The sequence below is a fragment of the Arachis hypogaea genome, chromosome 8 (assembly GCF_003086295.3).
Source record: "Arachis hypogaea cultivar Tifrunner chromosome 8, arahy.Tifrunner.gnm2.J5K5, whole genome shotgun sequence".
In the NCBI taxonomy this organism is placed as follows: domain Eukaryota; kingdom Viridiplantae; phylum Streptophyta; class Magnoliopsida; order Fabales; family Fabaceae; genus Arachis; species Arachis hypogaea.
Window position 1 is genome coordinate 8,240,292 of NC_092043.1, and position 27,837 is coordinate 8,268,128.

General features: G+C 34.6%; 1 protein-coding gene across 1 annotated transcript; it reads left to right on the forward strand.

The window, feature by feature from the left end:
- The first annotated feature begins 11,530 nt into the window (after nucleotides 1–11,530).
- LOC140174646 (uncharacterized) lies at nucleotides 11,531–13,325 on the forward strand. The gene is made up of 4 exons (XM_072200130.1): nucleotides 11,531–11,966; nucleotides 12,041–12,225; nucleotides 12,301–13,197; nucleotides 13,281–13,325. The coding sequence occupies exons 1-4, from the start codon at nucleotides 11,531–11,533 to the stop codon at nucleotides 13,323–13,325; spliced, it is 1,563 nt and encodes a 520-aa protein (XP_072056231.1).
- Nucleotides 13,326–27,837: the final 14,512 nt, after the last annotated feature.

The window sequence follows — 27,837 nt, forward strand, 5'->3', positions numbered from 1 at the left end:
ATAATAACTTAAACTTATGTAAAATCTATTTTATGGTAGTTTTAAACTGTCATAATCATTGCAAATTCTTAAAAAAAATTATTGTTATTTCTCGTGTTCCTTAAAATAATTATATATTTATTATATTTAAAATTATTCATTTATTTTAAAAATAATTAAAGAATACAAAATAAAGAAAAATTAGACTATCTTAAAATAATTTTTATTGTTTATCCAAACATTTTCCCCCCTTTAAATTTGCCTCTTAAGGAACAACGCCCTTCCCTCTCACTAAGTACTTATCCTTTATGATCTGCACAACGAAGAAATAAGTAAGTTTAGTGTGGTATTTAAATCAAGAAGTGTATTCTAATTCCGTTTGTTTAGTGTTATATCATACAATAATATATATTATATCATTAACAATATATTTTGGTACAACTAATTTTTAAAAAGCTTGTATGTTTACATTAAAAGTAGGTCACTAATTTAAATATAAAATTTTTTTAACGCCTACTTGTACAATGATTATACAAAGATATAGTTGTTTTGTTCATATATCTTTATTGTAATGTGTCTGAGCTACTGCTTTTGCTTCTAAGTAATAATAGCTTCTCATGAAATCTCTTGTATATAAATAATTAAATAGTGTTTAATTAGGAAGTTAAAATAGAAGTATTTGATTAAGGAGATAGATAAAGAAATTTGAAACAAAATTTTTGAATAAAATAAGGAAAATGTATTTCTTACTTTCTCTTAATAAATCACCATAGATGATCTGATTGATCACTATCATTAATTAAGGACTTTTGGCAGAAGATGAATGTAGTTTGATTTAGTATTAGATTGACAAAGAGCAATGACCTTGTTTGTTTGTGCTAGCTTTTAGAATATATACAAGTGTAATTATCCGTGCTATGTACGTGACGTGATAAGATTGAAATTATAATTTTAAATTATTTTTTTAAAATTAATTTAAATTATAATAATTTGATTAATAAAAAAAGTAACATGTTATACATTATTTATTTTTAATCTAATGTTAATTGGATTAATTCTAAAATGGTTATTAATTAGTTTTAATAATCTATTTTTTTCAATAAATCAGACATATATATTAAATGTGATCATAAATAATATAGTAATACTTAAATTTACTAACAAATATATTGGCTATTATCACATTATAAAACAAATTAAATATAAAGAAAATCGCACTGTCTTTGATTCGTACAAGGGTTTACTTATCAAATAAACTTAAAATATGAACAAAAAATATTTATAAAATGGACCTAACATCACTTGAAAGAATCATAAAGAATAATCAACTTACTTTATTATCCATGAGAACCACTTCTATATAAGTCATCTTATTCTTATCAAATTTGGATAGGACTTTCTATAACCTTATATATTAATTTTGTTAAATAATTCTATATATATATATATATATATATATTTTACGGTAGTTTTTTTTAATATATATACATATACCTAAATAAAAAATATATAAATTGTATTTTGTTAAACTCTATGTTACCGGTTATTAAAAATATTTAAATCACATATATTAATTATTTTTTGGTTTAATTATTTCGTTACATATATATATATATAATTATTTTTTATTCTACAATCGTGTAATAATTTTTTATTTTTTATATTCATATATATTCTTTAATTCTGGCCCCATTTATACACATATTAATAGTTTTTTTTCTAATAGTGATGTTTTAATTTTTCGTTTTCCTTTTTTTCACGTATCTTTCTTTTTTTTTAAATAGTGATGTTTTAATATTTTTTTAAAATACATTTTTCTTAATAATTACATTACTAATATGAAATATAAAATGAGAAAAAAAGTGATACATATATCTAAGAAAAAAATAAAGTTAAAAATAAAAAAATATATTAAAAAATAAAAAAATAATATATTAAAAAAGAATAGTCGTAATATATAAATTGAGTCAACAATTTAAATTTCTCTAAAACTAATTTAATCAAATACCAATATTAGAAATAAATTATTTAAATAATATTTAATCTATTCTAGTCCTTAGATACGTATAGATTATAGTCATTCTCGTAACGACAACTAACTGAAACAACATCGTAAGTTTGAACTTAGAATTCGTGCAAATTCAAACAATTCCCTTATTCTTTGAGAACCTTCTGTATCCTTGATAGAGTTGAATTGCAATTCCTTTTATAGAAAAAGAGTTACGAAGGTGGTTTTGATGTGTTGGAGACCAAAATTCGGAAGTCACTATTTATATTTGAGTGTGACATCCATTAAACCCTAAAGGCCAAATAAAATAGTATATCTGATTTTATTCTCATTTAATTCTTAACCAAAGTAATAATGACTTATTTAATTCATCATTTATAATAATAAATGAGATGACCATTATATAAGTTATTTAATGTAAAATAGCTTAATTTACTATTATAATTAATATATGTATTGCCCATAAATAGATTATGAAATAATAATTTCGTAACAAAATAATCATTTAATTTGAATTACAATTAATTGATTGATGGAAATTATAATAAATTGTATGATGTTTAAATAATTAACCAAATTAATTAGTTGATATAATTAATTTATTATAATAAATTGAATTTAATGAGTTAAAAAAATAAATCGAAAAACACCATCAGAAACATGCTAGTGATGCCACGACAGTTTTATCATTAAGTGCATAAATTTAAATTTTATATAATAGAATAGATATTTACAGATTATTATATTAAACACAGACTAAAAATATATTAAATAAAATAAAAGTATTAATGGTAAAATATAACCTAAAAAATCACTTAAATTAAAAAAAACTTGTGATAAATTATAATAAATCTATATATGAGAAGTAAAAGTAAAATAAACAATTAAAAATAAAGTAAAAAGAAAATTAAAAAAGTAAAAGAAGATAGAAAAGATAATGTGCAGAGTAGATAAAAAATGTATTGTAATAAAATATTAATATAATTAATTAATACAAAAGATGAAAGAGAAAAATCAAAATACAATCTTATCAAAAAAATTTCAAAAAAAATATTTTAGAAAAAACCTCTTAATCAACTTTTATAAAAATATTACAAAAAAATTAAATTATCTTTAAATAAAATAATAATACCCTTAAGTATTATTAATCAAAATAAATAAAAAAATTAATATAAAACAAAATCATAAAAAAATATTAGCAAAATTAAGATAAAAAATAAAAATAAAAAATTATAAATTACCTAAAGTACAAAATAGAGAGAGAAAAGAGATATATAAAATAATAAGATAATAAATTAAATTAATTGATTTTATTTATTTTTTGCTTTATATATTATTTATTAAATAATTTAATATTTATCTCGATCAAATTAAATAATAAATTAGCTATAATTAATTTGGTTTAATGAATCAAATAAAATTTAAAATAATTTGATATTTACTCTAATTAAATTAAATATTAGAAGTTATGATTGATGTAATTTAATGAATCAAATAAAATATTAAATGATGAAATATTTATCGTAATCAAATCAAATTAAATAATTTATTAGTTATAATTAATACAATTGAATGAGTCAAACACATTAAATTGAAAAATAATTTAGTTAATTTGTGTCTTAAGGACAAATTTTAAAAATATTTATTTTTCAATAACTTTTATAAAATATTTTTTATAATATTTTTAACCTATGGTCTAAAGGCACAGTTATAATAACCCATTAAAAAGTAATTAATTAGTTAATACAAATAATTAGTATAATTGATTTAGTTTAATAAATCAAAAGAACTAAATGTGAAAGGAAGAGATAAAAGAAAAGTGAAATTATAAAAACGTGTAGCCATTAAAAAGTAATAAAAAAGTCCCTTTTAGGTTTTTATTAATTAATTATTAATTTATTATAATTAATTTCACAACATTTATTATACGTTATTCATCTTACAAATTTATACAATCAATTAATTGATATCAATTATCGATAATTAATTATAATTTATATAACTGATTTTGCTATACTTTCTAAATAAATAATTAAAAATACAGTTTCAATTTTTTGTTAAAGTAGAATAAAATAAAATACATAAACTGAATAGATATAAATCTAAAAATTATAAAATTTTATTAACAACTCAAATAAATTAGTACCATAAAACTAAATTTAATCTCTATTTTAAAAATAATTATTGACCTTTTATTCTTTTAATTACTAATAATTTAAATAAAATAATACCATATAACTTATTTTGTTATCTATTTTAAGTAATTACTAATGTTATATTTTTCTAATTATTTGCTTGTCTTATTTATCATTTATGCTTTCAATCAATTATATTAATGAACAAATAAACTAAATTAACTCCGATTATACTTGGACTATTCAACATAATCTTTTTAATTTGGGATTAACTGCTAACGATAGAAAATAAAAAAATTAGAATAAATCAATATTATGAACATTAATTATTATTGTGAAATAACCTAAAATTATAATGCAACTTATTTTTAAAGAAATAATCAAGTATTATTGTTAATTATGAAATAACCTAAAATTATAATACATTTTATTTTTAAAGAAACAATCATCCATTAATATCTATAAATAGAAACTATCGCCAAAATGCTTTGATTAAAAATATGAGGGGTTAATTACTATTCATTATTAATAATATATCGATTATATCAAAAAGTTAAAATATAATTATCCGCATTTACACCATTAGAAGAATTACCATCATGAGTAAAATTTTATCAAAAAAAGAAGAATAAAATTGCATACATAATGAATTTAAAAAATAAATATCGTATTGTAATTATGCTTTTTTAAATAAATAGTAAAAAATTAAATATTATAAACTATATTTTTTCAAAAGTAACCCGTTTAAGTTGTTATGTTTGGTATGGTTTATTTGTACATCATTTAAATTGACATTATTTTTAATTATAATAATCATTTATCCTTAATAATTATTGTTAAAATTTAATAAATTTTCATATCTTACAATAATTATCTGTAAAAAATATATATATATCCTGAAAAAATTATTAAATAAATTTATTCTTTTTGCCCTATTTTCACAGTAAAAAAATTTTTGTTTTGTCTTTTTAAATTGTTATTATGTTATTAGAATTGTTAAATAATATTAAAAAAATTCTTTAAAAACAGAAATAGCGATGACAGCTTGAATAATTAATTCAATATAATTAAATTTAAACCAATAAGATAATTCAATCAATTATACAAATAATAGCATATTTATAAATATTAATAATGAAAATAGTCTCACTAATGTAAATGATCAATACAATATTTATATGAAAAAACAACTAATTGAATAATTGCATAGTTTTCAAGATCCTATATAGTTTGATGGTTATCAGTGGCTAAGAGAAGGAGGGTTGAATCTTAGCCCCTTTTTCTTTGTTTAACTTTCTGCCCTTTGAAATAGCTTCAGGAGATTTTTCTTCTTTTTGTCTCGTAACTAGTAAAGAGACATTTTCTTTTTGTCTCGTAACCAGTTAAGAGATATTTTTCAATTTTGTCTCCTATGCAACAGAATCAGAAATAGAGTAGAAGAGAAAGAGAGAATCACACCAAGAAGTATCCTGGTTCAGCTGCTAAGTGCAATGCAGCCTACATCCAGTCTCCATCACAACAATGATGGAATTTCACTATAACCATCTTGATTACAAACACCAATTTTTCCTAGGACCTACCCTTCTTATCCAGGACAAGTCCAGAATCTATCTCCAATCCTGAACTTGACTTGGTCACCTACCAAGCTTTCAACTGCTAATTGCTAACCCAACTTGCAAGGAAATTCCCATAAAATCATGATACACAATACAGATGTACAAAGGACCTCTAAGACATCTATGGATTTTTCTTTAATTTTGTACCCTCTGCCTTTTTCTACTTACTGGCTTTTTCTTACAAACCTCACACTGTTTGCCTTTTTCACCATGAGATTCAAGACAGACAAAACTAAAAAAAAAATACAAAATGAAACACATTGAAGGAGAAGAACTTCTGTTAGCTTGGGTAGCTATGAGAACTATGTGCTTACTCTCCTTGCCTCAAGCCTTGGCCGTTCACCCTTATTATAGAAGGGGAAGCTTCGAAGGTTGAAACGGTTGAATCGAGCCAACTTCTTCTTCTTCAAGCATCAAAACCGGTTTGGCCAGAGAGAGGAGAGAGGGAACCGAATGCAAAAACTGTAACGACCCAATTTCTGACAGGTCCGGATCACTGCCAGTCATTAGGTGTTACATCCCAGTAGCCCTATAAAACTCTAGACTCGATAATATTTACTAAATATGAGCCTTCTGTACTAACGGAATCGCGTATGTTAACTTATTTTTATCGTATGCTTTTCTTAACAAACCCATTAACAAAACCATGAACGTTTTCAGAGATATACAGTATAAAATAAACACCAGACTAACAGCAAAATTAAATTTAGCAATAAGATCACAGAAAATCTTTCATACAACTATCTTACGCAAGGAAATGTTTGATCCTAAAGGTGTTCGTAAGCGAAATCAATGGAAACTCTCCACATTCGTACCTCGTGTCACCGTGCTTGCAATGCGCATCACTCACATCGGGCCATCTTGGATTCATCGTTACCATTTTTGTACTATTCATATCCCAACGTTTAATAATCAACCAAACTTCTAAGTACAGCAGCTTCATGCCACACAAATATGGTCATCGGCGTTTTAAAATTTTATGATGGCGGTTTATCTAATAATCGCAGGTGTTGCGAGAAATTCTATATCGATAAATTCATCCACTCACAATCATTCCGGTTTTATTCATTCCCAATGATCAACATCAAGGTGATCAGCCTTAACATATCAAGTCAAGTATGAATAATTCCTGAATAAGCACTCACAGATGATCATGTTGAATGCATCAATAAAGATACCCTAATAGCATGAGAAAACAAAAAGCAGAGTATACAACGAAGCATAGTCAGTCCATTCCCAGAATCTTTTAGGAACGAACTGCTCTGATTGATGGAGAATAAGAAGAATTGGAAAGACTCCTCCTTAACCTTCTTTTGGTGTCACTCCTACTCCCTTTGTCGTTCTCCTGCTCTCTCGTTCCCAATTCTATTTTTTTACATTAGAAAAAGAAGACCCAGAAGAATTAGTAGACATATAAATAGGAGAGGAAGAATTGGGATGAGGTGGTGAAGAGAGTGGCATGGTTTCTTCTTCAGAAGACACCTAATCAGAAGCCAATCATTTCAAGCGGTGACCAAGAGGCCTTGGTTAGGAGTTTTTCTCTGGTTGGTTTATCAGAGTTAGAAGAAAAAGAATTAGGGCTTTAATCATGGTTACAAAGGTTCCTGATGATGTGAATGGTTTTTGATCCTGGTTTAATATATGATGGTTCACAATTAACTAAACCTAATGATATATCTATACTTTTCACTTATCAAGTCTAAGTCCGCCTTATTATTTTATGATGAGGTGATTCTCATTACATAATTTATGAGAATAACTCTGTGGAGAATCGGGGTGTTATAAAAACCAACATGCAATTACATCTTCCTTATTCCATCTCTTCAAGCTTCATCAATTTGAGCCTTCCATCTTGACTTGGTCCCCAAGAAGGATTTCTGACCCTTGATGAACACTTGATCCTTGACAGCTCCAACTGCTCCACTTTTGCTTCCTCCTCTACGTAGCTACAGTAGCTACCTTATGTGATGGATGAACAAAAAGTAGAAACGAGCCATACCACAGGGATCTTCTTCTCTGACCGAAATGGATTTCTTCCATTTCTAGGTATGGATATCTTGAGACTTCCTCACCACATCTTACCTTTTGTGGTAAGGATCTCAGCCACACCATACTGTTGATCTTCTTTTTGCAAGGGCCATCATCACCTTGGCCGCTTGCTTCTTCATAGCTTCTCTGCTTCTACTTCTGATAGTTTGCATCTTCAAGCTTCTTCCTGACAGATATGACCGAAACAATGAGAGAGAAGAGAGAGAAGAGTGCAAAGCTTTTACTGGAAGTAAAGAAGGAAATTAAAATGAGTTAATTATCTACTTCCCTTTCCCCATGCCTTTGTAACGTGTGGAAATTAAATGCCATCAAATTAATTATTTTTTCTCTTTTCTGTTACCAATGCATGCATTAAATTCATTTAATCAAATTTGAATTCCATCAAAGAGAGAGTAGGGTATCCGTGGAAAGCATGCACTGCTCCTTCCTTTTTTCCTTTTTGATTCGGACCAAGCTTTATTGATCTTGCAACAAAGATTAAATTTAGGCTTGCACAATAATTTACTGGCCCAATGAGCACTAGCTTAGTATCAAAATAATTCACAGCCACTTTGTTTGAATTTATTGTTGCAAAGGCTAAGCCTTGTCATCATAATGGGCTTAAATTTCTTTTTCCCAATAACCAAATCTGCACACTTCAACAAAATTTGTTAAACAACCAATTGATAATTAAATTAATAATAACCAAAAAATATATTAACAATTTTGTAAATAATATTTTTAACAATATTTGATCATCATCAAATCTTAAGTTTTTCAAACTCAACATAGTTGAATCTAATGGACAAATAAAAAAATATCTATATGATAATGTCCTAATATTTTAGCATATTATAAATCATATTATAAATTTAAGTCAACTCTTTAAACATATTATAACATAAACCATCTAAAAAGATACACAAAATTAACGAATATCACATGGGTCACAACATACACTCTAAATTGTTACAATATTTCAAAAAAAAAGCATCAATATAGAGAAATCAATGAATATAATTAAAATAAAGAGCAATAGAGAGACACACAAAAAAATAATAATAAAGAGAATCAATAAAAATATTAACATATAAACCACATACACGAACAATGTATATATTAATTGAGAATCATAAAAAAAGACAATACATACATATATATATATATATGTATATATATATATATATATATATATATATATATATATATATAAAAAGTATGCGCCTAATAATAAGCAATTAAAATAAATAAAAAATTTAAAAAATATAAAAAATGAAATGTATAAATAAAGATAAAAGAAACAAAAAATAAATAAATTACAAAAATTGTACCTTAAATATGAGAGAGAGAGAAAGCGAGAGAGAGGGGGGAGGGAGGGAGGAAGAGTGAGAGAGAGAAAAGAGAGAGGGAGAGAGGGGGGAGGGGGAGAGGAAGGGGGGAGGGGGAGAGAAAAAAATAGAGCAAATGAGTAAAAAATATTTGATTTCGTATAAATAGATGGTATTATGAAAAATAAATAAATTAAATTAATTAATTAATATAATTAATTACAATTAATCAATTCATATAAATTATAATAAATAGTGAGATTTGAATGTCTAATCAAATTAATTAATTGATATAATTAATTAATTATAATTGATTTGTTTTAACGAAATAAATGAAATAAATCAGGAAACACCTTAAGAGTTCCTTCATTAAATGCAAAAATCTGATTTTTATATAATAGAATAGAATAGATAGATAATAAAGATATTTTTTAAATTAGTATAATTATGCATTATTCATTAAATATTAATTATAATATTATAATATAATTATAATAAAGATATTTTTTTAAAATAAATTTATTTAGAGAAATATAAATTGGTTATTAATAACCGGTGCCATTATCATATAATTATCATATTATTATTATTATTATTATTATTATTATTAGGAAGAAGGGACAAAAGTACACATGAAAGTTCATACGCTGGATAGTAATACACTTGAATCGTTTAATGAGTCACGCGTGCACAGTAATTATACATTCTGACGGACAGAATCACCATTCCGGCCATTAGCGTGTGGCGTGGTTAGTGAGAGTGGACAGGTGGCTCTATTTTATCTTTGCTGGCACGTTAAGAGTTAGTGAGCTGACCATTTAGTGCCAACTCAGATAAAATATTTTATTTTAATGATTAATTAGGCAAAATTAACCCTGAAACACTTCATTCTCTTTTATCGAATTATGAACTTCAAGGTTTTGTTGGTGGTAACATAGTTTGCACGTTGAGAGAGTTAAAGAGCCCTAGTAGAGAGGCAATGGCATTGCTCTGAAGTAGTGAGTTAGTTCATCACTGGAGGAGTACTCGAAGAAGTCAATCCACACCACCATAGCGACGATCACGCACTGGAGGCAGGGACGATCTAAAGGTAACATCTTTTGAACTTCCCATTTTACCTATTATGATCGAACATGCTATTTGATGTTTGTTTAGTAACTAGTTTGTGGTTGTCCGAAAAAAATTAGGGTTTTCTGGGTTTAGTTGTGGTTCTGAGGGTTTTGTTTTTCTTCGTAGATGTCAACTCACATCACACTTGTGTATCACCATGGGGGAAGGTTGGAGAGAAATTTTAAAGGGGTTACAGTATACAGTGGTGGTCAAGTGTCCTTAATACCTAGAGTCAATGTGGATATGCTGAACCTGTTTTTCATGGAGGGGTTGTTCAAGGATTTGGGTTATATTCAGTGGAAGAAATTTTACTGGGGAAAGCCTGATGCCGGAGGTGGTGTTGCTCTTAAGCTACTTAGGCTAGATAGGAATGTGGTGAACATGTATGAGGATGCAATTAAAAATGATGATAGGGTAGTATATGTGTATTGGGAGCATATAGTAGACATTCCAACTGAGGTTGAGGTGGTTGACGTGGATGCGGAAGAGGTCCCTACCCCTGAAACAGAACCAGCCAATGTAAATGCAGAGAGTGTGAAATCACCTGGGGGGAGGATAAAGAAGAGGGCACAAAGGAGTCAAAAACCAGTCAGAATTCTGAGGCCAAGAAAACTAACAACAACACTAGGCCAGAAGGCATCCCAGAGTTCATTACCTTCAATGAAGATAACCAACCTAAGGGAAAGACAACAAAAAATCACACAATCTGAACCAGCAAAACAATCTCACCTACAGCCCAAACCCAAAATAATGTCACTCACAGCCCAAGTTAAGCCAGCATATGTGGTCCAAGCCCAACACACACCACATGTGGGCCAAGCCCAACATACAACTCTTGTGGCCCAAACCCAAACTACTCAAACTGGACCACCAACAACTTTTGAACTTGGAACTCAATCACAACCCAACCTTTAACAAGATGAGATCCCTACCCAAGAATCAAGAGCAAAACAAAGAAACAGAAGAAATTCTTACAAGAGGCCAGCTCCTAGTGGACAGGCCTTTGTGCAAGGAGGCATAGGTGAAGCTCCAAAAATATTTGTCCCTCGTGCAACCAGTGAGTCATCAGAGAGTGATGATGATGACTCTGATCCAGATTACCATCAGTATGAGTCTGAGGAGTTGCACAACCCTTATTCGTCAGACTGTGATAGTGAGTATGAGACAGAGCGCACTGTTTGGCCTCAAGGGAACCCGAATGCTGCTTTTGGCTCAGTACATTTAGAGCTGGGGATGGAATTTGAAACCATAGACTAATTCAAAAGAGCTGTTAGGAATTTCAACATACAAATTGGAAGGAGTATCATGTTTAGCCGAGTGGAACCAATGAAGTGTAAGGCAATTTGTTGTGAGTCCAACTGTCCTTGGACTATCTACTGTTCCAGATCTAATGAACCAAAGGGTTTTCAAGTTAAGACGTTTGTCAACCAACATGTTTGTGCACGAAGCCACACCAACAAGTTAGCTGATAGAAAGTGGGTTATTGAACAGCTGAAGGAGAAGTTGAGGGACCAAAGGGACTTTAAAACATCTGAAGTTGAGGCATTGTTTAGGAGAGAGTTCAATGTAACCATCAACTACAAGAAAATACAAAGGGCAATGAAGAAGGCAAGGGAGAATATTGAGGGCTCGGAGAGGGAGCAATATGCTGAGTTGAGGGATTACATACTTGCCTTGTTGACAGCTAATTCAGGAGCAACTATTGATATGGACACTACCCCTATGCCTGATTCCCTCCCGATCTTCAAGAGACTCTACATATGTTTTGACGCTTGCAAAAAAGTTTCATACAAGGTTGCAGACCATTTATTGGACTTGATGGTACATTCCTAAAAGGTTACTACGGTGGGCAATTGCTTACAGTAGTGGGACAAGATGCTAACAATCAGATCTTTCCCATTGCATATGCAGTCGTTGACTCAGAGACAAGAGATAACTGGAGATGGTTTCTAGAACTTCTGCATCATGATTTGGGGAACTATAGGGTGCATGGTTGGAACTTCATGAGTGACCAACAGAAGGTAATTGTTAAATGTTGTTTCCTGGTTGATTTGTATCACTCAGCTTGTTAATTGTTGTTGTCTGTGTGAACGCAGGGTATGATACCAGCCATGAAGCAGGTTATGCCTGGAGTGCATCATCAGTTTTGTGCAATGCACATTTGGGCCAACTTCACTAAAAGATGGAAGGATAAACAGTTGAACGGAACAGTGTGGGAATGTTGTAGAGCTACCACTGTTACTGAATTTGGGGCTACAATGATGAGGTTAAAGGAAATCAACAATGCTGCCTGGGAATACTTAGATCGACTTGACCCAAAAACTTGGACAAAGGCACATTTTAGTGAGTGGCCTAAGGTGGACAATGTCACTAACAACAACTGTGAGACTTTCAATGATAAGATTCTCAAATACAGAGGCAAGCCAATTATAACAATGTTAGAGGAAGTCAGAGTTCATATCATAAGGGTTATGGCGAGGAACAAAAAGTCTCTAAGTGGCTATGTTGGTTCTGTTGCACCAAGACAACTTAGCAGGCTTGAGAGAGAGAAGGAAGAAAGTAATAAATGGAATCCCACATGGGCAGGGGATGACAATGGAAAAATTTATGAGGTTAAGAAGCATCCTACTAAGGTTACTGTTGACTTGGGAAATCAGAAGTGCACCTGTCAATTTTGGCAGCTCACAGGCTTGCCTTGCAGACACGCTTGTGCAGCATTTGCTCTGAGGGGTCGTAGGCCAGAAGACCAGATCCATAACTGGCTGGGAATGGCTGCATATAACTTAGCATATCAACATAACATCAACCCCGTTCTAAGCAAAGAATTTTGGGATAAAGATGAAGGCTATCCTCCACTGCCCCCTCACTATAAGACACCCATTGGAAGACCAACAAAAAAGAGAAGAAAGGAGAAAAATGAGGCACGGCCAAATTCCAACCCACATAAGCTTAAAAGGAGATATGGAACAATCATTTGCAAATACTGTGGAGAGGTATGAATATCATGTTTTATGTGTTGGTTCTAGAGATCACTCATAATGTTATATTTACATTTTCTCATGTTTATATGTTGTAGAGTGGCCACAATAGTAGGGGTTATGAAAAAAGCATGCTGATATGAATGATGAGGTTGCAGCTATGGAGGCAGAAGAAGCTGCTACTGCTACTAATAACCCTGCACAGCCACCACAACCCCAACAACAGAACCCTAATGATGCTGCTACTGCTCCAAGACCCATGTCTAAACCTATGGTCTCCACTAAATCCATGAATACTGCAAGCCCAGCAATGAGGCAAAGGTTTGAACAGTTTATGCCAACTCCAACTCTGAGGCACTGGTATGCGAAATTGTGATCAATACTTTTCACAACTCAAATAATCCCCGGTGATGAAACCAAAAACTTGGTGTTCATTACCATGGCATAAACACAACTTCGCACAACTAACTAGCAAGTGTACTGGGTCGTCCAAGTAATAAACCTTACGCGAGTAAGGGTCGATCCCACAGAGATTGTTGGTATGAAGCAAGCTATGGTCACCTTGTAAATCTTAGTCAGGAAAACTCAAATGGATATGGTGATATACGAATAAAACATAAAGATAAAGATAGAGATACTTATGTAATTCATTGGTAGGAACTTCAGATAAGCGTATGAAGATGCTGGTCCCTTCCGTCTCTCTGCTTTCCTACTGTCTTCATCCAATCCTTCTTACTCCTTTCCATGGCAAGCTTAAGCAAGGGTTTCACCGTTGTCAGTGGCTACCTCCCATCCTCTCAGTGGAAATGTTCAACGCACCCTGTCACGGCACGGCTATCCATCTGTCGGTTCTCGATCAGGCCGGAATAGAATCTAGTGATTCTTTTGCGTCTGTCACTAACGCCCCGCCTTCAGGAGTTTGAAGCACGTCACAGTCATTCAATCATTGAATCCTACTCAGAATACCACAGACAAGGTTAGACCTTCCGGATTCTCTTGAATGCCGCCATCAGTTCTAGCCTATACCACGAAGACTCTGATCTCACGGAATGGCTGGCTCATTTGTCAGGCGAGCACTCGGTTGTCAGGCGATCAACCATGCTTCGTGTATCAGGAATCCAAGAGATATTCACCCAATTGAAGGTAGAACGGAGGTGGTTGTCAGTCACACGTTCATAGGTGAGAATGATGATGAGTGTCACGGATCATCACATTCATCAAGTTGAAGAACAAGTGATATCTTAGAACAAGAACAAGCGGAATTGAATAGAAGAACAATAGTAATTGCATTAATACTCGAGGTACAGCAGAGCTCCACACCTTAATCTATGGTGTGTAGAAACTCCACCGTTGAAAATACATAAGAACAAGAGTGATCATTGGCTTCGGTCCCAGAGGGGGAACCAGAAGAACCAAGATGAAAATACAATAGTATAATGTCCTACTTATAGAAAACTAGTATCCTAGGGTGTACAGAGATGAGTAAATGACATAAAAATCCACTTCTGGGCCCACTTGGTGTGTGCTTGGGCTGAGCATTGAAGCATTTTCGTGTAGAGACTCTTCTTGGAGTTAAACGCCAGCTTTTATGCCAGTTTGGGCGTTTAACTCCCATTTTGGTGTCAGTTCCGGTGTTTAACGCTGGAATTTCTGAGGGTGACTTTGAACGCCGGTTTGGGCCATCAAATCTTGGGCAAAGTATGGACTATCATATATTGCTGGAAAGCCCAGGATGTCTACTTTCCAACGCCGTTGAGAGCGCGCCAATTGGGCTTCTGTAGCTCCAGAAAATCCGCTTTGAGTGCAGGGAGGTCAGAATCCAACAGCATCTGCAGTCCTTTTTGGTCTCTGAATCAGATTTTTGCTCAGGTCCCTCAATTTCAGCCAGAAAATACCGGAAATCACAGAAAAACACACAAACTCATAGTAAAGTCTAGAAAAGTGAATTTTAACTAAAAACTAATAAAAATATACTAAAAACCAACTAGATCATACTAAAAACAATGCCAAAAAGCGTACAAATTATCCGCTCATCACAACACCAAACTTAAATTGTTGCTTGTCCTCAAGCAACTGAAAATCAAACAAGATAAAAAAGAAGAGAATATGCAATGAATTCCAAAAACATCTATGAAGATCAGTATCAATTAGATGAGCGGGGCTTTAAGCTTTTTGCCTCTGAACAGTTTTGGCATCTCACTCTATCCTTTGAAATTCAGAATGGTTGGCTTCTTTAGGAACTCAGAATCCAGATAGTGTTATTGATTCTCCTAGTTAAGTATGATGATTCTTGAACATAGCTACTTATTGAGTCTTGGCCGTGGCCCAAAGCACTCTGTCTTCCAGTATTACCACCGGATACATACATGCCACAGACACATAATTAGGTGAACCTTTTCAGATTGTGACTCAGCTTTGCTAGAGTCCCCAATTAGAGGTGTCCAGGGTTCTTAAGCACACTTTTATTGCCTTGGATCACAACTTTATTTCTCTTTTTCTCTTTTCTTTTTTTCGTTTTTCTCTTCTTTTTTTTCTCGAAATTTTCTTTTTTTTCATTGCTTTTTCTTGCTTCAAGAATTATTTTAATGATTTTTCAGATCCTCAGTAACATGTCTCCTTTTTCATCATTCTTTCAAGAGCCAACATTCATGAACCACAAATTCAAAAGACATATGCACTGTTTAAGCATACATTCAGAAAACAAAAGTGTTGCCACCACATCAAAATAATTAAACTGTTATAAAATTCAAAATTCATGCAATTCTTTTCTTTTTCAATTAAGAACATTTTTTATTTTTATTTAAGAAAGGTGATGGATTCATAGGACATTCATAACTTTAAGGCATAGACACTAAGACACTAATGATCACAAGACACAAACATAGATAAACATAACCACTAAAATTCGAAAAACAGAAAAATAAAGAACAAGGAAATTAAAGAACGGGTCCACCTTAGTGATGGCGGCTTGTTCTTCCTCTTGAAGACCCTATGGAGTGCTTGAGCTCCTCAATGTCTCTTCCTTGTCTTTTTTTCTCCTCTCTCATGATTCTTTGATCTTCTCTAATTTCATGGAGGATGATGGAGTGTTCTTGGTGCTCCACCCTTAGTTGTCCCATGTTGGAACTCAATTCTCCTAGGGAGGTGTTTAGTTGCTACCAATAGTTTTGTGGAGGAAAGTGCATCCCTTGAGGAATCTTAGGGATCTCATGATGAGTGGGGTCTCTTGTGTGCTCCATCCTCTTCTTAGTGATGGGCTTGTCCTCATCAATTGGGATGTCTCCCTCTATGTCAACTCCAACTGAATAACAGAGGTGACAAATGAGATGAGGAAAGGCTAACCTTGCCAAGGTAGAGGACTTGTCCGCCACCTTATAGAGTTCTTAAGCTATAACCTCATGAACTTCTATTTCTTCTCCAATCATGATGCTATGAATCATGATAGCCCGGTCTATGGTAACTTCGGACCGGTTGCTAGTGGGAATGATTGAGCGTTGAATAAACTCCAACCATCCTCTAGCCACGGGCTTGAGGTCATGCCTTCTCAATTGAACCGGCTTTCCTCTTGAATCTCTCTTCCATTGGGCGCCCTCTTCACATATGACTGTGAGGACTTGGTCCAACCTTTGATCAAAGTTGACCCTTCTAGTGTAAGGGTGTTCATCTCCTTGCATCATGGGCAAGTTGAATGCCAACCTTACATTTTTCGGACTAAAAACCAAGTATTTCCCCCGAACCATAGTAAGCCAATTCTTTGGATCCGGGTTCATACTTTGGTCATGGTTCTTGGTGATCCATGCATTGGCATAGAACTCTTGAACCATCAAGATTCCGACTTGTTGAATGGGGTTGGTAAGAACTTCCCAACCTCTTCTTCGGATCTCATGTCGGATCTCCGGATATTCACTCTTTTTGAGTGAAAAAGGGACCTCGGGGATCACCTTCTTCAAGGCCACAACATCATAGAAGTGGTCTTGATGCACCCTTGAGATGAATCTCTCCATCTCCCATGACTCGGAGGTAGAAGCTTTTGCCTTCCCTTTCCTCTTTCTAGAGGTTTCTCCGGCCTTGGATGCCATAAATGGTTATGGAAAAACAAAAAGCAATGCTTTTACCACACCAAACTTAAAAGGTTTGCTCGTCCTCGAGCAAAAGAAGAAAGAAGAGAGTAGAAGAAGAAGAAATGGAGGAGATGGCTATGTGTTTCGGCCAAAAGGGGGAGAAGTAGTGTTTAGGTTGTGTGAAAATGAAGGAGTGAAAGAGGGTTTATATAGGAGTGGGGGAAGGGTAGGGTTCGGTCAAGTGAGGGTGGGTTCGGGTGGGAAAGTGGTTTGAATTTGAAGGGTGAGGTAGGTGGGGTTTTATGAAGGATGGATGTGAGTGGTGAAGAGAAAGATGGGATTTGATAGGTGAAGGGTTTTTGGGGAAGAGGTGTTTAAGGTGATTGGTGAATGGGTGAAGAAGAGAGAGAGTGGTGGGGTAGGTGGGGATCCTGTGGGGTCCACAGATCCTGAGGTGTCAAGAAAAAGTCATCCCTGCACCAAATGGCAAGCAAAAATGTGTTTTTAGCCAATTCTGGCGTTAAACGCCGGGCTGGTGCCCATTTCTGGCGTTTAACGCCAGCTTCTTGCCCTTTTCTGGCGTTTAACGCCAGTCTGGTGCCCCTTTCTGGCGTTAAACGCCCAGAATGGTGCCAGACTGGGCGTTAAACGCCCATTTGCTAGCCTGATTGGCGTTTAAACGCTAGCAGGTTCTTCCTCTAGGGTGTGCTATTTTTCTTTTTGTTTTTCATTCTGTTTTTGCTTTTTTTCATTGATTTTGTGACTTCTCATGATCATCAACCTACAAAAGACATAAAATAATAAAAGAGAATAGATAAAATATAACATTGGGTTGCCTCCCAACAAGCGCTTCTTTAATGTCATTAGCTTGACAGAGGACTCTCATGGAGCCTCAGAAATGCTCAGAGCTATGTTGGAACCTCCCAACACCAAACTTAGAGTTTGAATGTGGGGATTCAACACCAAACTTAGAAGTTGGTTGTGGCCTCCCAACACCATTCTTAGAGTTTGACTGTGGGGGCTCTGTTTGGCTCTGTTTTGAGAGAAGCTCTTCATGCTTCTTCTCCATGGTGACAGAGGGATATCCTTGAGCCTTAAACACAAAGGATTCTTCATTCACTTGAATGATTAATTCTCCTCTATCAACATCAATCACAGCCTTTGCTGTGGCTAGGAAGGGTCTGCCAAGGATGATGGATTCATCCATGCATTTTCCAGTCTCTAGGACTATGAAATCAGTAGGGATGTAATGGTCTTCAACTTTTACCAGAACATCCTCTACAAGTCCATAGGCTTGTTTTCTTGAGTTGTCTGCCATCTCTAGTGAGATTTTTGCAGCTTGCACCTCAAAGATCCCTAACTCCTCCATTACAGAGAGAGGCATGAGGTTTACACTTGACCCTAAGTCACACAAGGCCTTTTTGAAGGTCATGGTGCCTATGGTACAAGGTATTGGAAACTTCCCAGGGTCCTGTCTCTTTTGAGGCAGTTTATGCCTAGACAAGTTATCCAGTTCTTTGGTGAGCAAAGGGGGTTCATCCTCCCAAGTCTCATTTCCAAACAACTTGTCATTTAGCTTCATGATTGCTCCAAGGTATTTAGCAACTTGCTCTTCAGTGACATACACATCCTCTTCAGAGGAAGAATATTCATCAGAGCTCATGAATGGCAGAAGTAAGTCCAATGGAATCTCTATGGTCTCATTTTGAGCCTCAGATTCCCATGGTTCCTCATTGGGGAACTCATTGGAGGCCAGTGGACGTCCATTGAGGTCTTCCTCAGTGGCATTCACTGCCTCTTCTTCCTCCCAAAATTCGGCCATGTTGATGGCTTTGCACTCTCCTTTTGGATTTTCTTCTGTATTGCTTGGGAGAGTACTAGGAGGGAGTTCAGTAATTTTCTTGCTCAGCTGACCCACTTGTGCCTCCAAATTTCTAATGGAGGACCTAGTTTCAGTCATGAAACTTTGAGTGGTTTTGATTAGATCAGAGACCATAGTTGCTAAGTCAGAGTTATTCTGCTTAGAACTCTCTGTCTGTTGCTGAGAAGATGATGGAAAAGGCTTGCTATTGCTAAACCTGTTTCTTCCACCATTATTATTATTGAAACCTTGTTGAGGTCTCTGTTGATCCTTCCATGAGAAATTTGGATGATTTCTCCATGAAGGATTATAGGTGTTTCCATAGGGTTTTCCCATGTAATTCACCTCTTCTATTGAAGGGTTCTCAGGATCATAAGCTTCTTCTTCAGATGAAGCTTCTTTAGTACTGCTTGGTGCATTTTGCATTCCAGACAGACTTCGAGAAATCAAATTGACTTGCTGAGTCAATATTTTATTCTGAGCCAATATGGCGTTTAGAGTATCAATCTCAAGAACACCTTTCTTCTGACTAGTCCCATTGTTCACAGTATTCCTTTCAGAAGTGTACATGAATTGGTTATTTGCAACCATTTCAATTAGCTCTTGAGCTTCTGTAGGCGTCTTCTTCAGATGAAGAGATCCTCCAGCAGAGCTATCCAAAGACATCTTGGATAGTTCAGAGAAACCATCATAGAAAATTCCAATGATGCTCCATTCAGAAAGCATATCAGTGGGACACTTTCTGATTAATTGTTTGTATCTTTCCCAAGCTTCATAGAGGGATTCTCCTTTCTTCTGTCTGAAGGTTTGGACTTCCACTCTAAGCTTACTCAATTTTTGAGGTGGAAAGAACTTTGCCAAGAAGGCATTGACTAGCTTTTCCCAAGAGTTCAGGCTTTCTTTAGGTTGAGAGTCCAACCATATTCTAGCTCTGTCTCTTACAGCAAAAGGGAATAGCATAAGTCTGTAGACCTCAGGGTCAACCCCATTAGTCTTGACAGTGTCACAGATTTGCAAGAACTCAGCTAAAAACTGATGAGGATCTTCCAATGGAAGTCTATGGAACTTGCAATTCTGTTGCATTAGAGAAACTAATTGAGGCTTAAGCTCAAAGTTGTTTGCTCCAATGGCAGGGATAGAGATGCTTCTCCCATAGAAGTCGGGAGTAGGTGCAGTAAAGTCACCCAGCACCTTCCTTGCATTGTTGGCATTGTTGTTGTTTTCGGCTGCCATGGGTTCTTCTTCTTTGAAGATTTCTGTTAGGTCCTCTACAGAGAGTTGTGCCTTGGCTTCTCTTAGCTTTCGCTTCAAGGTCCTTTCAGGTTCAGGATCAGCCTCAACAAGAATGCTTTTGTCCTTGCTCCTGCTCATAAGAAAGAGAAGAGAACAAGAAAATGTGGAATCCTCTATGTCACAATATAGAGATTCCTTGAGGTGTCAGAGGAAAAGAAAAATAGAAGGCAGAAGTAGAATATTCGAACTTATCAAAGAAGAAGGAGTTCGAATTGTGTATTAAGGAATAGTGTTAGTCCATAAATAGAAGGATGTGAAAAGAGGGGAAGTAATTTTCGAAAATTAAGTAAAAGATTTTGAAAACATTTTGAAAAACACTAATTGATTTTCGAAAATAAAAGTTGGAAAGAAATAAAGTGATTTTTGAAAAAGATTTTGAAATTAGAAATCAAAAAGATTTGATCGAAAACTATTTTGAAGAAGATGTGATTAAAAAGATATGATTGGTTTTAAAAAGATGTGATTGAGAAGATATGATTTGAAAAACATTTTAAAAAGATGTGATTTTGAAAATTAACAACTTGCCTAACAAGAAAAGATATGATTCAAACATTAAACCTTTCTCAACAGAAAAGGCAACATACTTGAAATGTTGAATCAAATCATTAATTGATAGCAAGTATTTTTGAAAATAGAAAGAAATTGATTTTGAAAACATATGATTGAAAAGATATGATTTGAAAAAGATTTGATTTTGAAAAACTTTGAAAACCTGAAAAAAATTTGCATTGAAAAACAGAATCTTCCCTCTTGTGCGATCCTGGCGTTAAACGCCCAGAATGGTGCACATTCTGGCGTTTAACGCCCAAAACACTACCTTTTTGGGCGTTAAACGCCCAACCAGGTACCCTGGCTGGCGTTTAAACGCCAGTCTGTCTTCTTCACTAGGCATTTTGAACGCCCAGCTTTTTCTGTGCAATTCCTCTGCAGTTTGTTCTGAATCTTCAATTCTTTTGTATTATTGACTTGAGAAGACACAAATTAAAAATATTTTTGGATTTTTAATAATGAAGAATAATCAAAATGCAACTAAAATCAAATAACAATGCATGCAAGACACCAAACTTAGCAGTTTGTATACTACTGACACTAATGAGAATGCATATGAGACACATAAACACTCAAGTCAAAAGAATTCAAAAATCAGAGTAAGAAATCATCAATAACAACTTGAAGATCCTTAAGACACACGAATGAATGTATGCAATTGACACCAAACTTAAAATGAAACACTAGACTCAAAAAATATTTTTGGATTTTATGATTTTGTAAATTTTTTTTTGCTTTTTCGAAAATTAAGTGGAAAAGAAAATAAAGGTATCAAAATTTTTAATGAGAATTCCAGGAATCATGCAATGTTAGTCTAAAGCTTCAGTCTAAAGGAATTAGACATGGTCAGCCAAGCTTCAGCAGAACATTGCATTCAAGAGCTAAATTGATGAAGATCAATCAGCTTTGGTGATGATAAGAACATCACCTTGAAACACTAGAATTCTTTCTTAAGGACTCTGAAGAAAAAAAATACCTAATCTAAGCAACAAGATGAACCGTCAGTTGTCCAAACTCAACAATCCCCAGCAACGGCGCCAAAAACTTGGTATGCGAAATTGTGATCAATACTTTTCACAACTCAAATAATCCCCGGTGATGAAACCAAAAACTTGGTGTTCATTACCATGGCATAAACACAACTTCGCACAACTAACCAGCAAGTGTACTGGGTCGTCCAAGTAATAAACCTTACGCGAGTAAGGGTCGATCCCACAGAGATTGTTGGTATGAAGCAAGTTATGGTCACCTTGTAAATCTTAGTCAGGCAAACTCAAATGGATATGGTGATATACGAATAAAACATAAAGATAAAGATAGAGATACTTATGTAATTCATTGGTAGGAACTTCAGATAAGCGTATGAAGATGCTGGTCCCTTCCGTCTCTCTGCTTTCCTACTGTCTTCATCCAATCCTTCTTACTCCTTTCCATGGCAAGCTTAAGCAAGGGTTTCACCGTTGTCAGTGGCTACCTCCCATCCTCTCAGTGGAAATGTTCAACGCACCCTGTCACGGCATGGCTATCCATCTGTCGGTTCTCGATCAGGCCGGAATAGAATCCAGTGATTCTTTTGCGTCTGTCACTAACGCCCCGCCTTCAGGAGTTTGAAGCACGTCACAGTCATTCAATCATTGAATCCTACTCAGAATACCACAGACAAGGTTAGACCTTCCGGATTCTCTTGAATGCCGCCATCAGTTCTAGCCTATACCACGAAGACTCTGATCTCACGGAATGGCTGGCTCGTTTGTCAGGCGAGCACTCGGTTGTCAGGCGATCAACCATGCTTCGTGTATCAGGAATCCAAGAGATATTCACTCAATCGAAGGTAGAACGGAGGTGGTTGTCAGTCACACGTTCATAGGTGAGAATGATGATGAGTGTCACGGATCATCACATTCATCAAGTTGAAGAACAAGTGATATCTTAGAACAAGAACAAGCGGAATTGAATAGAAGAACAATAGTAATTGCATTAATACTCGAGGTACAGCAGAGCTCCACACCTTAATCTATGGTGTGTAGAAACTCCACCGTTGAAAATACATAAGAACAAGAGTGATCATTGGCTTCGGTCCCAGAGGGGGAACCAGAAGAACCAAGATGAAAATACAATAGTATAATGTCCTACTTATAGAAAACTAGTATCCTAGGGTGTACAGAGATGAGTAAATGACATAAAAATCCACTTCTGGGCCCACTTGGTGTGTGCTTGGGCTGAGCATTGAAGCATTTTCGTGTAGAGACTCTTCTTGGAGTTAAACGCCAGCTTTTATGCCAGTTTGGGCGTTTAACTCCCATTTTGGTGCCAGTTCCGGCGTTTAACGCTGGAATTTCTGAGGGTGACTTTGAACGCCGGTTTGGGCCATCAAATCTTGGGCAAAGTATGGACTATCATATATTGCTGGAAAGCCCAGAATGTCTACTTTCCAACGCCGTTGAGAGCGCGCCAATTGGGTTTCTGTAGCTCCAGAAAATCCGCTTTGAGTGCAGGGAGGTCAGAATCCAACAGCATCTGCAGTCCTTTTTGGTCTCTGAATCAGATTTTTGCTCAGGTCCCTCAATTTCAGCCAGAAAATACCTGAAATCACAGAAAAACACACAAACTCATAGTAAAGTCCAGAAAAGTGAATTTTAACTAAAAACTAATAAAAATATACTAAAAACCAACTAGATCATACTAAAAACATACTAAAAACAATGCCAAAAAGCGTACAAATTATCCGCTCATCAGGCACCAACCAAATCCGGGCCCAAGACCATCAAAGCGAGTCCCAAGAGGAGTTCCTGAAAGAAGCAATGGCCCAGCTGCAGCAACTGATCAAGTTGGCCCAGGTGAAGGTGGGACCATGCAAGGGGCTGCAACAGAGACATAGAACCTTTATTGAAGACTGATGTACGTGTTTTGTTTTTTGTGGGGAAGGCTGTTTTGTTTATGAGCATACACCTTGGGACCTTTTTTGTAATCTAGTAGTATGTGGTATGTTATGTTATATACATTGTGACTTTGCTTGTTAATTAGGTATTTCTGGCTTGTATGAAAACTCAATGATTATGGTAACTACTCTGCCTATTTTGTGATTACAATGAAGGAAAGACTTCTGATTTTACAAGATGTTGTTGGATATTGTATGAGTTAGCTTAGTTATGAATTGCTTGTTTTGAACCTAATTCTCACAGGTTTACATTTTTCTCTTATGTCAATGGTTGATGTTACACCACTTACAATATGTGATTCACAAAAAAGGAGACCTTTTTTTTCTTCCATTTATTCAATGCAACTTTGAAAGTTTGAAAGTTATTACACAGAATCCTCACTTCTGAGAGTATATCATCAAAATCAACAATGCCCAAAAACCCAACCCTAAATAAACACCCATAACCATATTCTTAATACAAGTTATTTCACCCCTAATCATATCAACTGTCTTCTGTAACAGTTGCACATCTTCTTCCAACTTGCTGGAACACTCTGTAAGTTCATTCATCTTCTTGTATGATTGTTTCAATGACCTTTCTTCAGATACAACCTCTGCCCCCACGTTTTTTGTTTTTCCTTCTACTTCGTCCAGCCAAACAAAATACTCACAATGATGTTTAGCACTCTGAAGATTAGACACAACAATCCAAGGAGGGGTGAAGAATGAAACAAATGAATAACGCCAGTAACAAGAAGAAAGACAATTTCGAAACCTACCTCCCACAGAGGATCGCAGAAACAATCTGTCTGGATTCCACTGTGTTCCAGACTTGAGTACCACAGCTTCAAATCCATGCAAACACTTGCCGTTGTTGTACTCAAACTTCTTCTTCTTCTTCTTGTTCCTCAACAACGAAGACCCGCCACCAACAGCACTGCCACAATTTAGGGATAAAGAGCTTGATTTTTCCTTGAGTGAGGCCATGTTCTTAGTTATTGGTTAATGTGTTAGGGTTTCAACACAGAGCTTTTTTCTTCTAAAGATAAAAGAAAACAAAGGTGTTAGGATTTCAGGGTTAATTTTGCCTAATTAATCATTAAAATAAAACATTTTATATGAGTTGGCACTAAATGGTCAGCTCACTAACTCTTAACGTGACAACAAGGATAAAATAGAGCCACATGTCCACTCTCAATAACCACGCCACATGCTGATGGCCGGAATGGTGATTCTGTCCGCCGAAGTGTATAATTACTGTGCACGCGTGACTCATTAAACGATTCAAGTGTATTACTGTCCAGCGTATGAACTTTCATGTGTACTTTTGTCCCTTCTTCCTTATTATTATTATTATTATTATTATTATTATTATTATTATTATTATTATTATTAAAATAATTAAAAATATTTTCGATTGATAATTGATAAGTAGTTTAATAATGCATTAAATATTAATTTTATATAACTATAATAAAGATATTTTTATATAATAAACTTAGAAGAGAAAATTGTGCATTCATTTTGGTGGAAAAATTGATTCATGAGGAATCGACACCTCACTTCCATTAGTTGGAAAAAAAAACCCAGTTTTAGTATATTAAGTATGTGTGTGTGCGCGCTTTATAAAAAGACAAATTATTTAAAAATATATAATTCTAACCACTATTATTAAGATAAAGTATTAAAAATTTATGTAATTATTTTTTTGAGTAAACTATCATTTCTAATCATAAAAGTTGAAAACGCTGACATATCTACCCATAGAAGACAGAAATTACTATTTGTACCCATAAAAAATGACTTTTGCAAGCAAAATTATCCAAATCCTAAAAAATTAAATAAAATTTCTAAACTACCATTCTCTCCACCACTACTACCATTGTCTCCCCCCTTTCTCAATGTTCTCAGCAACTCAATTCCAACATCGACCACATCACCGCTCAGTAGCATCGCCTCGCCCTCCTCAACCGTCTCCCTAACCGCTTCCACTTCCCGGGATTTGTCGCCGAAACTTTTGGAAGATAAGCACCCGAGAAAAATCACTAAAGGCAAACAAATTCAGTTCAAGGAATCAAAACAAAGTAGAAGAGAAGAGAGGCGAAGTTAGTATACCCAAAGCAGCCGGTCTTCTAGACCTGGTCGTGCTTGCTGCTGCCTCCAATCTTGGAGATGCTGACGAAATCTTCCTTGGTGAAAATGGCGTCATTATAGGCGAGGAGGGTGGGGCCCTGCCACTGGACGAGGGAGTTGAAGAGAAGTGAGTCGCGGCGGTGGGAGCGGCAGTCAAGGCAATGGGAAACGGTAGTGGCACCAGCATTGTCGGCATTCTGGATTAGTTCTTTGAGAACGGTGGTTCCCTCGGAGTAGTTCGCAAGCACCTCCCTGATTCGGTGCGTGAGGTCCACTATTGGTTAGTTGGTTCTATGGGTTTCAAATTCGTATGTGCATTGAATTACGCATGTGACTGTAGTTAGAATTTATTTTGATCTTTTCTTTTTTTCAAGTTATTGCTTCTGTGGTTGGTGTGGTGAGACAGAAGAAGAGGTTAAAGGGGGAAGCAGAATCTGTGGTTGAGATCGGAGTAAAAAAAGTGGAGGGAGGAGGAAAGATAGTGATGGCAGTGGTGGTGATGGTAATGGCAGCAGTAATGGTGGTAGTTGGGGAGGAGAGTGGTGGTAGAGTTTGGAATTGGATTAGCCGAGAACATTGAGAGAGGGGGAGGGGGGAAGAGACATGGTAGTAGTGGTGGAGAGAAGGGTAATTTAAGAATTTTATTTAATTTTTTAGGATTTGGATAATTTTGTTTACAAAAACCATTTTTGTGAGTACAAATGATAATTTCCGTCTTCTATGAGTAGATATGTCAGTATTTTCAACTTTTATAGTTAAAAATGGTAATTTATTCAATTTTCTTTTACATGAATAAATAAATATATAATAAAACAATCTTACCTATTTATTTGTAAAAATTATCCTGTTATGTAAACAATTATTTTATTCATGACCATAATTATAATTTCATCCAAAAAATACTTATATGTTTTTTATATCTACATAGCTTAACTTGCTTTTTAATTCTAATAAAAAAAATTTTAAATATATCAAAATACAATATATTCTTCTTTTTCTGCTTTTATTTCTCTCAATTACACAAACAAATAAAGCTTATCTTTATTTATGTTTTTATTTTATCTCATATATATTATATATAACCAAACAGAATAATAAGATAATTAGGCTATTTTTTATAATATAAAAAGTTTATTAGTGTTTTTAATGGAAATGGGAGTTTTTAATGTATTTGCATGTTGGTGGACGTATTAGATGGGGCATCCTCAACACGTGGAAGGCATGATGATACAGCACGTGAAGGGCGTGTTGCTGGTATGTCAATGTCTGATTTGAGTGCACCTTCAACACGTGGGGGCGTGTTGATGACGTGTCAAAGTCTGATTCAAGGGCAGCTTCAACACGGGGTGAGAGGGTGTGTCGCTGACGTGTCGCTCTCTGATTCGATGGCGATGCAACACGTGGTGTGCGTGTTGAGTACTCTCCCTATATAAGGCCAAGCTCGATATTATTTCATTGCGAAGAGAAGAGTTGTTTGAGTGTGTTTCTGGTGTGATAGAGGGTACCGCAAACTTGATAGTATATCGCAATGGTGAGATTATACGGAATACTCATGAGGGAGTGAGGTTTGTGTGTCATAATCTATTTTCGTTTGTGGTTTCATGCACCATGATGTTCATGGAGTTTCAGAACGGTCTCTGTCAAAGCATGGAGAACAGTATGTTTAGAAGAGTGAGCAGTATTCTATACCAGAATCTCATTATAGTTTTTGGTAGTCTAATACAGTGATATTATGCCGATCATTGACGAAGCAAGTATGCAGAATATGTTCCATATTCACCAGCAGACTCAGGTGCAATAGCTAATGATTGAGATGTATGTTGAGTTTGAAAACATAG

Coding starts and splice junctions, on each gene's coding strand:
- LOC140174646 (XM_072200130.1), top strand. CDS start 11,531: ATGAAGTGTAAGGCAATTTGTTGTGAGTCCAACTGTCCTTGGACTATC. Junction 11,967..12,040: donor CTTCAAGAGACTCTACATAT/GTTTTGACGCTT, acceptor CATTCCTAAAAG/GTTACTACGGTGGGCAATTG. Junction 13,198..13,280: donor TTTGCAAATACTGTGGAGAG/GTATGAATATCA, acceptor TATATGTTGTAG/AGTGGCCACAATAGTAGGGG.